General features: G+C 36.0%; 1 protein-coding gene across 5 annotated transcripts; it reads left to right on the top strand.

Moving 5' to 3' along the window:
* Window positions 1-1,237: 1,237 nt before the first annotated feature.
* Window positions 1,238-10,358, top strand: LOC137720699 (SAC3 family protein A). Of its 5 annotated transcripts, none has more exons than XM_068459798.2 (14): window positions 1,238-1,688; window positions 1,828-1,899; window positions 2,366-3,208; window positions 3,654-4,277; window positions 5,379-5,480; window positions 6,263-6,378; window positions 6,775-6,952; window positions 7,151-7,645; window positions 7,767-7,907; window positions 8,259-8,318; window positions 8,634-8,764; window positions 9,333-9,466; window positions 9,560-9,795; window positions 9,948-10,358. In XM_068459798.2, exons 2-14 carry the CDS (start codon window positions 1,840-1,842, stop codon window positions 10,044-10,046), a joined length of 3,219 nt encoding a protein of 1,072 aa, XP_068315899.2. In that variant the 5' UTR covers window positions 1,238-1,688; window positions 1,828-1,839; the 3' UTR covers window positions 10,047-10,358. The 5 variants fall into 5 exon arrangements, with proteins under 5 accessions (XP_068315899.2, XP_068315901.2, XP_068315900.2 ...); XM_068459800.2 differs by having other exon boundaries at window positions 1,259-1,688; window positions 6,778-6,952; XM_068459799.2 differs by having other exon boundaries at window positions 1,259-1,688; window positions 1,825-1,899.
* The last annotated feature ends 747 nt before the right edge of the window (window positions 10,359-11,105 follow it).

The raw sequence follows: 11,105 nt of genomic DNA, 5'->3' as shown, positions 1-11,105 counted from the left end.
GACAAATGGATATAAGTCGAGTGAAAATATGAAAAATTCTCACTCTCCTCCTCATAAAGCCTTGAGGAAAAACGGAATACTAGCATGATCAATCTTAATTATGCATGTTCAAGAGAAGTTATAATTTCTCCTTCAGAATAAAACTGTTCAGTTATATCATACATATTCTTTCAATATAGACTTCTTCGTATTAGTACACCAATGTTACGATGTAGTTTCAATCCTTCACACATACATGATTACACTCATTGTGAAAAAAAACCATGTCATTATAAATCATATTCCAACAAGCACACCCTCTCCCTCCACCACTAGCGACCTAGTAATGAAATCTCCTTTTTCCCTAACACCAACAGGCGAGACCAGTAAGATCACTTACCTCTCTTGTTGCCAACAAAAATGTGGGGGAGAATCGGAGAGCCGCAAGAGATCAGGGGAGGAGGCGTCAACAAATTTTTTTCATATTATATTTTGAATTGAGTAAGACACGTGCATAATTAAATTGGCGTCACATTGACGTTTGAATTTGCTTTCTTTTTCTTTTGATACTTCCAAATGTTCTTCATCATAATTTGAATTTGACTTACCTTAAAATATTGCTTAAATAAAAGAAATAATTGTTGGCAGATGGTGCTTTATCACAATAGTGAAAAATAATCATGTTTATATACCAAGATACGGGTTTGATCTTCACTAATTTCTTTTTCCCCAGGTAACTAACTATTTAACCTACTAACGTTATGATTTGTAAAAAAAAAGAAAAATTGTTGAGCTTAAGAGGGTAAACCTGACATCAAATTTGTAAATAAAATTTGGGATCCAACTTCAATAGTACGTAACATTGAGTCATACAAATTTTCAGAAAGATTAATTATTACAAATTTCATTAGATCCATGTATGTAAGATCTAATCGTTACTCAAGTGCGAATAGAAAACCCTAATTTATTTATTTGTCACAATGGTGGAAAACTAGACTTGGCAAACGGTTGTGTTCATTTCGTGTTCGTGTCATATCCGTTATTTTAATATATAAAAATGTTATCGTAATAAATTATTAACAAGTGACTCTGTAGCTACTCGACTAGTTAACGAGTCATATCGTTTCGTATCAGGTTAATGAGTCATGCATGAAATTGTTATGCTTAATATCTAAATGACAAATTAGTCGTTTTCGTATCGTTTATGTGTATACTCGTTATCTTAACAAGTTCCTAACGTGTGACTTGATAAAAATCTGAATCATGCAACCCAAAATCTATTATTTGTATGTTGTCTGGGTCAACCGCGAAACACCAAGTCCTCCTAAACCCGCAAACACGACCCAGGACCCAACCTAGACCCCCGGTCGTTGAACCTCAAGCCCTCCCTCCCTCCCTCCTCCTTTCTCGCTGCATCTTTCTTCCGCATATCTATATCGCTGTTCTCGCCAATCTGCCCCTAATAATTTTTATTAATTTTTCTTGCTTTTTATAAATTTCATTCGTGCTATTGGGTATTGATAATTAGGTTTTTTCAGTCCAAATTTTTTTTTTTTTTTTTTCTTCTCTTTTTCGCTTCTTCTTGCTTGTTCTTGTTGTTGATCTCAATCTGTTTTCTGGGTTTTTTTCTCCGCCCATCGATTCCATTTATCAGCTTTCTCGTAAGTCAAACTGCGTTTCGAGGTTGATGCCCTGCGTTTTGTTTGAAGGTACCGATTTTAATTGGCAATCAATTAGGGTTTTGGATTCTTGTTATCGAAGATTTTTGGGATTTTTACTGTGGATTTTGTAGTATGTTTGACTATTTTGTTTGTTTGGTTAATTTATGTTTTGATTTCATTGTAGCAGGATGCTAAAGATATGATGAAGCAAGGAGGTAATACCGAGACGATAGCTCCACTGGACCCGAATTCGCTTGAGGTGATTACTACTAAGCCCGCTTCTCTGTTACGATTTTTGTATTAAATTCTGATTGACAGTAGGAGATTTCGATTTCAAACAGATTTGTTGCCATATAGAATGTGATTTAAATTTATTTTCATATGTACTCTCTAAGCATAGCCTCGCCCGCATTTGGTAGATTAGCTGTAAAAAACTTAGTTTTTTTAGTATAGCTCAAAGGATTATCTGGGTGTTGTTCTCTTAGGCAAAAAATTATCTTACCAAATGGCCTGTACTGCTCGTCTATAGTGGATGCTAAGCTTCTTGTCTCTGATTTTCCATTTGTTATATTCCGTTCAGTTTACTTGACATGTCTACCAATTTTATGATAGCCATTTTTTAGTTGGCTCTGTATAATTTTTCATATATATATTAATACTAATTGATTATTGCTTTTTGAATGGCAATACTGATTAATACAATTTTGCATTTATTTGTGTTTTAGAATCGGTATATTATTAATGCAAACCAAGGACAGACGCCTTCATATCCTCCTCTTTCAACAACTGGTTCAGAAGCCTCGTCCTGGAACGTTCATAGGACGGACAATAGCTTGACAGATAATGGGGTTCATTCCCATTCAACCTATCAATACGATCAGCAACCACAGCCGCCTGGGAGTAGTACATTGAGTTTGGGAACAGTAAATGCACCACAAGATTACAATAGTTATGCTTCATACCAACATTCTTCAGATACATATGGTTATGGAAGCGCAGGGTACCCAGGTTACTATAACAACTATCAGCAGCAATCCAACACTTCCTACTCACAGCCTGTAGGAGCATATCAAAATACAGGTGCTCCTTATCAGCCTCTTTCCTCATTTCAGAATACAGGGTCTTATGCTGGGTCTGCAAGTTATTCAAGCACTTACTACAATCCTGCTGATTATCAGACAGCTGGAGGTTACCCAAGTAGCAGCTACAATAATCAGACTACCTCTTGGAGTGACGGAAATTATGCAAATTATATGCCTCATCAATATTCACAGTACACCCCGGATACCACTGCTGCATACAGTTCTAGTACTGCGACTTCAACTTCACAAAATTATGAGCAGCACTACAAGCAATGGGCAGATTATTACAGTCAAACAGAAGTCAGCTGTGCTCCCGGTACCGAGAACATTTCTGTTACAAGTACACCCAATGTGGGATGTCCGGTTCCAGGTGCTACCACCGGGTATCAAACCTCGGACAGCCAGCTACCACCACCACCACCACTACCTTCATATGCTCCTTCTTGGAGGCCAGAACCCAGTCCATCTGAATTGCCATCAGTGCAGGTTTGAATTTCCTTCCGCGGAGGGTTTTTGAAAAAGTTCCGTGCCCTCATATGCCAGCTCTTCTTGATATGGTGCATTGTTGAATTCTATTAATGATCCTATTCATGATCCAAGTCTTAGTATTCATATGATTGAAACTGTCATTAATGAGTGATATTGTCATCAAAGATTATTGCTAGTGTACATGGTAGCTATACTTCAGATTTGTGCATCATCACATATATAGCCTTTATTTTTGTTTTATGTTTTGTTTTAGCTTACTGTTAATCTTTACATTTTAAACCAACCATTAGATAGAGTTCCATGATATTTCTGACAACTGCAGTTGATGGTTTATCTAATGATATTGATCTGATGTTAAATTCGAATATCTCTATAGTCATTACTATGCTGTTGAAATATGTTTGGTTAGTAAAATTCTTGTCGTTATTTTTTGGCTTCTCAGTCTGGTGCTGTAGTTATTGGTGCTCATGATGGTTACTGGAATCATGGGGCTCCAACTTCTCAATCTCAAGTTCACCACAATAGTTCTATGCAACCACACTTCCAAAAACCTTTGGATGAAAAGGCTTCTTATGATAGCTTTCAGGATCACCGGAAAACTGCATTTTCTCAAGCACCCAACGTGCAGTATCCTGCTTCTCAGCAGGTGCCCCATGCCTCTCATACTTACCAATCACCCTTGCAACCTGTTCCATCCCATGCGTCTCATACTTACCAATCACCCTCACAACCTGTTCCATCCCATGCGTCTCATACTTATCAATCACTGTCCCAACCTGTTCCATCCCATGTGTCTCATACTTATCAGTCACCCTTACAACCTGTTCCATCTCATACTTACCAATCACCCTCCAAACCCGCTCCACCTATAGGTACACAAAGAGATGATAAACTGCAGATTCCAACAAACCCTAGAATCAATTCAAATCCAATCTTTGGGTTACCAAAAACTGACAAGGATAGCTGTACAACCACTGCAGCAGAAAAACCTGCTTATATCAGTGTTTCACTGCCAAAGCCGGTTGACAAGGTGACATCCAGTGCCACTGCTGATTCTCTACTTAAGGTATGCCTTCTGCTTTGATGACTGTTGCTTTTTTAAGTATCAATTCCCAGTTATTTCTTTCCAGACTGACTACTAAAATACTAAAGATGTGATGGTCGTTGCTTCTCATCTTTTCTTCCAGAAATATGTTAGGAGTGGAAGTTTGTTACCTCTTAAGATACTCTTCTTAGGTTGCGAGCTTGCTATTCTGCTATGTTAACTATACATGGTTCTTAAATTGTAACATAACATAAATTGCCTTTCCTTTTACCAACCCTTTTTAAATGCAAGCATGTACTGACATTCTGCTACTTTTAAGAAAACAAAATGTTGATAGCGATGGGGCAGCATACAGTCCTACAATGAATAAGCAATTAATTAAGCAGTTGGCTTTGGAATGAGCGTGCTCTTTTAAAGGGAAAAGTGAGGCAATTGGCCTTAAAATTTAGAATAAAAAAGGAAGATTTTGTCACTTCAACATTTATTTGTATGCTTGTTTTTCTAGTAGGATATCTGGAATAATAAGTGGAGAATAATGGGGGAATTCTTTCCTGCAACTTCGTAGAAAAAAGGAACTCTCTTTTCTGAGTTTTCTCTGAAACTTTTCAATTGAAGAGTTCATTCCAAACTTAGAAATAACATGAGATGAACCTACACCTCTAAGATGAAGGATGATTAACTCTAGAGCCATTTGAAATTTCCCAGGGCTTGCCTTATGATATGGTTTTGATACAAATTGATAGTAATGAAATAAAATGTCATTCCTCTCTTAAAGTCCAAGAACTGATGCAAAATCTAGCGAACAGTTATAATTAAGCTATAGGTACTCAACTCTGATTGTGGTTGATAGGTGCACCGCATGTTCTTAGCACCTTAATTCGTTTTGAATACTTAATTGTTTAAATTGATCAATCAATGTGTGTTCGGAGATTTCTGCAGCATCCTGCCAACATGGTTTCCTATAATGTGTTTTTATTGTTTTGGGTGTTATGCATGTCTTTATCCTCTCCTCGTATGTCATAACATTACGCACAGAATGGTAATGTAGTTCATGACTCAGTAAACTATGCTGTAGCTAATGAATATGAATTTATTTATTTATGCATCTTTTTTCATTTTCAGCCTGGTATGTTTCCCAAGTCGCTGCGTGGTTATGTCGAAAGGGCTTTGGCTCGCTGTAAAGATGATAGGCAAATGGCTGCATGTCAGTCTGTCATGAAGGAGGTAAGCCAAATTGGTTAGAAGTTTTTCTTTGCCAACTTTGAAATCATACATGTTGATGGACTCTTGCAAACTCCCCTTTTTGGCATGACTTTTGGATTTTTTTATCAATTGTAGTCGCCCTTAGTAACTATTATCTAATATGTTGTGATGATAATAAAACCACTATATACGTTATTGTGAAGAGTTGAGTCTTGAGGTTTTTGCAAAATGAAATGATTTTCCATGACCCAAAACCTCCTGCATGTTCTATGACTTACCTGCCACGTAATATATTTATCTGAAGTACTATTACCTATCTATGAACATCAGTTTACCATTAAATGTCATATTGCATCTTCCACAAATGTTCATCTGATGGTTCAAATGAGTGCAATGTTTATGATTCATGGAAGCATTTTGCTTTCAAGTGTTTGTATGTCAAGAAACTTTTGTTTGCAAATTGAGGCAGATGCACTTCTGGCTTGCTGCTCAATTCTATGTCAGTTTCATGGACATGAAGCACTCAATAATGTATTTTTTCTCCTTATTAACTCCATACTTCTCAGTTCTCAGTGCAATGTTTCAAGAAACATTTCCTTTTTTGGAGTATCTGTATATCTTGGAACTTTTGTTTGCAAATTGAGGCAGATGCACGTTCTGGGTTGCTGCTAAGCTGCTTAACTTTTTGTTAGTTTCATGGACATGAAGCATGCAATATTTTTTTCCCCCTCTATGCTGCTTGTGTGTGTGATTTTTTAGATGGGATGTATATGGTGTGTAAAAGTACTTAATTTTCGTTTCAGATTATCACCAAGGCAACAGCTGATGGTACGCTTTACACACAGGACTGGGATACTGAACCTCTTTTCCCTCTGCCAAATGAAGATGCTATTAATAAAGAGCCTCCCTCCGTGGGCTTGTATGTTTACATTGCATTTATGCACCTTGAACTCATTTATTCATGAATATTTTGGTAACCATTGTATGAAAAGTGATCATCCATTAGTCAGTTTTGGTTTGTTATTTTGTCACATTTCCTAACCTACTCTATGTGGGTTGATTAGTTTAAGGAGAACGCTAGGGAGACCATCTTTTTAGACCACATTTTATAGATTATATGATGTGGTGGTTGATGGTTTGATTCTATCTTTAAATCAGTAAATAAGGGACTCCACCCATCAAGCTCCAGCTCACGTGGTCTACAAAATATGGTTTAAGTAAATGGTCTCTCTGGAATCACCCTTAGTAACATTCGTTGCAAGGTTTTAGATTCCAATGTATAGACCATTGACCTTTAAGTGCTCTGGTTGTGCAGCAGTTTACAGTCTTCAAATCTTGTTTCGTCATTGCCAAAGTACAAAAGAAGTCCGAATAAACGATCCAAGAGTAGATGGGAACCTCTACCGGAGGAGAAGCCAGTTGAGAAACCGGCATCTGTCAACAATGACAGTTTAAAATTTTCTTGGATGAATGTCAATGATAAGCAAAGAAAGGTAATTATTTTGTCAACCAGTCTTTTTATTTATTCTTGGGAAGGAAACCCAATTGTCTTAATCTTAAATACATATTTTTTTATGTAGAGATGCATATTTCATTTTTACTTGCATTATCTGGAATATACATGATTCAAGCATAAAAGCTGTCAAACATTTCTAGCTTACCCTTATATAATGTGGTGTTCACACATGCAGCCATGGATGGGGAGTGCTGGATTCAAAGATGGTAATACAAGTAATGGAAAGTTTACTCCACAGGAGCAGAAAAATGGAAGTAAGATAACCCAGAAACCATTTAAGAAGCAGCGCCTTTCTTATGTTTTAAGTACTGCTGAGAACGATGATGCATCTAGTGATAGTGACGAGGAACAAAGTTTAACCTCATATTACACTGGAGCAATGGGCCTTGAGGATTCACCAGAGGAAAGAAAGAGACGTGAAAATCGCTCTAGGCGTTTTGAAAGAGTGCAAGGACATTGGGCACAAAATAATCACTTCAAACCAAAAAAAGCTGGTGGTGGAAACTTGTATGCCAGAAGGGCTACTGCCTTGGTGCTTAGCAAAAATTTTGAAGATGGTGGCAGCAGGGCAGTTGAGGACATTGACTGGGATTCTCTTACTGTTAAGGGGACCTGCCAGGAGATTGAGAAACGTTATTTGCGCCTCACTTCCGCTCCTGATCCTGCTACTGTAATAATCTCTATCTCATATCTTTCTTTTCTATGAACATTCTAGTTAAATAAATCAAATGAACTGGTGAAGATGATGTGTGATGTAACTAATCTGCTACAGAATCTGTTCTACCTGACAGGTAAGGCCAGAGGATGTTCTTGAAAAAGCTCTGCTTATGGTACAAAATTCCCAAAAGAATTACCTATATAAATGTGATCAGTTGAAGTCCATTCGTCAGGATTTGACAGTGCAACGAATTCGCAATCACCTAACAGTAAAGGTATATTTGATATCATATGGTCTTTATTAATCCTTTATCATATGGACTCTAGTTTATTTACCCTTTTTCTGCTGCCTGACTACCATATCTTTCAAAACTGACTGTTGACTACTTAAATCAACTTAACCAGGTCTTTTCGGCTAATTAGAGTCACTTTGATCACCCATAATTTTTAGCATTTACTTCTTTACATCCTAATACAACATTTAAACTTATGCTGAAGTTTTTTTTTTTTTTTTTCAAATTATGTTATCTGTAATATTATCTTTCATTTTCAACTACCGACCCCAATCTTTGTATGAGTTATGTTCACATCAGTTTGTCATTCATTCTGCCTAATTTCCTGACCAGGTGTACGAAACCCATGCTCGCTTAGCAGTGGAAGTGGGGGACCTGCCCGAGTATAATCAGGTTGGTGATCTTAGTGTGGTTGAAAACAATTTTGTAAATACTTTACGGCATGACACAAATAAGATGACAATAGAAGAACTTTACCTTGCCAAGGGAGGTTGTGGTAATTATCAGTGGGAATCAATAAATTTGATTAGTTTGGCTTCAAAACTGATAATTCTTTATAACTTTGAATTTATCCGATGCAGTTAAAAGTTTATGCACCTTTTTTCAGAAAGAAAAAGAAACAAATATTGTTGCGCAATTTTAATATTTGAAGGTATTTATTCCTCATAAGTTCAGGTGTCGAATAACAGTCTTTCATGTTGTTTTCAGTGTGCGTCACAGTTGAAATCTCTCTATGCTGAAGGTATTGAGGGATGCCATATGGAGTTCTCTGCATACAACTTACTTTGTGTTATCCTTCACTCAAATAATAACAGAGATCTAGTATCATCAATGGCAAGGTCAGTAACTCTCAAGTTAAGATGACTTTTCTCGTATGGATATTGTGGCTTCTTACTAGTAATATATTCAGGTCTCTTCTTTTTTGTTGATTAAAGTTCCATAAAAACTCAGAGTCATGAACGAGTCCATAGGTAGTGAACTTTAGTTTATAGAAAATTAGAAATACACATTTGGCAGATATTGGGACACTAAAAAGTTACAAAGATATGTTTTATTGTCTTCTACTTGACTATCAACAATGTTATTCTATATTTCAAATACGGAGTAGAAATAAATTTGTGCATGTCCTATATTGCCTGGTTGTGTGAGATAACAAGTTTGGTGCAGAATCGAAATTTAAAAAATTAATGATTGGTCACCTGATTTTTGATGGTATTGACTACTCTTTCGCCAAAAAAGAGATCATATTTGATGAAATATGAATCAAACCATTATTGCAATTTTGGCTCTTTGTTGCACTGTAGTGTACGATTATTGCATGCAGAGCAAAAGTGATATTTCCCCCTTCCAGTTTATCAAACCATGTAAGATGACCCTGAATATATTGTTCAACGTTGTTGAATGTAGCTTGTCAGTTGAAGCGAAAAGAGATGAAGCTGTTAAGCATGCTCTTGCGGTTCGTTCAGCTGTGACTTCGGGAAATTATGTTATGTTCTTCAGGCTCTACAAGACAGCTCCGAACTTGAGCACCTGCCTTATGGGTGAGCATCTCTTTCAAATGAAATTATCTTTTACATTTTGGATTATAAAAAATATAAAAATGGATTATTGTATAATAACTCTTCCTTCTGCAGATCTCTATGTTGAAAAGATGCGGTATAAGGCAGTGAGCTGCATCTGTAGATCATATCGGCCTACGATACCTGTTCCTTACGTTGCTCAAATTCTGGGATTTACCACCATTACACCCACAAACGAGGAAAGCGAGGAGAAGGATTCAGAGGGATTGGACGAATGCATTGAATGGTTGAAAGTACATGGTGCATGCCTCACTGTTGATAACAACGGAGAAATGCAGCTTGATACAAAGGTAGGTTTTAATTACACAAATTTTGCACACACGGATATACACATTCCATGCTAAATTTATTTTCGATTGAATGGCGCATTAGCTGTTTGATGTCTACTTGGTGGCAATTGCTATGTATACAGTGGCTTGAAATGGTTATGTTTGATGTGCAGCCTACGTCCTCAAGTCTTTACATGCCGGAGACTGATGCGGTGTCCCACGGCGATGCCACTCTCGCCGTTAACGATTTTTTGACAAGGACACCTTTATAGCGAATTTGTTAGTACCCGATTTTATTTTGAGTCTCAGAGAGCGGTGGAAGAAGATGCTGCCTTAAGAATCTAATGCAGAAGAAACGAGCGGGCAACTTCTCAGAGTGGTAGGGCATTCGGGGTTCCCTGTAACATTAGAGAAAGGAAAAAGAAAAGATAGGTTAGTGTTGTGTAATTGGAATATTTGATGAAAAAGAATCCGAATTAGGTAACATGTAATATCCATTCTTTCTTTTTTGGGCGATAGAATATGGTAAATACAAAAAGAGAAGAAAGAATAAGAAATTTTTAAAAATTATTTTCTGAGATTAATCTGTACTTTTGAGTATATTATTTTGGTATTTTAGCCATTAATTATTAGGAAAATTAATGAAAATGGCTTGAAAACTTTGAGTTTGAATGATAAGGATAAAATAAAGGGTAGAGTGAATAATACTAGGATTGATTTTTTAGTGTAAAAATGTAGTTTTTCGTTGAAGTGAATAATATCGTGGGTTTTTCGTTAAAACTTTCTTAATTATTTTGGTCTTTTTGGGAAAACTCTCTTAAATAAGTACTCAAAAAATATCAAAAATGCTTGCAATAAACAATGGTCAAAATGATTTGACAAAAATTAAGAATATTTTTGTCATTTTTTCATATTTAACGATTTTTTTTTTTAACAAAAATACTAAAGTGATTGATGATGAACAAACTCAGAGATCCGTGTTATTGATTTTATTTTATATTGATGACAAATTATGTGATTTGTTAATTTAGTTTAAAATTTTGATTTTTCTAGCATTACTCTTTTCATTATAAAAAAATGCTTACATGACTCGATAAATGGTGAATTTTTTTTTTTTTTCCGTATTCCTTGAGTTGTACATAAAAAAATCTTGAGAAAACTCAGCGACGTTTATATGGTTGAAATGTGTGCTATAATTAACGGAAAAAAATGATTACCCCGCCGAGCATTTTCCTCTCATTTGAGTAACTCAAAAGTATAATCTTATAATCAAAGGTTGAATTTGCATTACAAAAACAAATCAAAATTTACTAGAATTTAATACTAGAATA

This window comes from Pyrus communis, chromosome 1 (genome assembly GCF_041283825.1).
Source record: "Pyrus communis isolate YQ-2024b chromosome 1, ASM4128382v1, whole genome shotgun sequence".
NCBI classification, from domain to species: Eukaryota; Viridiplantae; Streptophyta; class Magnoliopsida; order Rosales; family Rosaceae; genus Pyrus; species Pyrus communis.
Note: the sequence above shows the minus strand (reverse complement) of the source record. Positions and strands in the feature narration are given on the sequence as shown.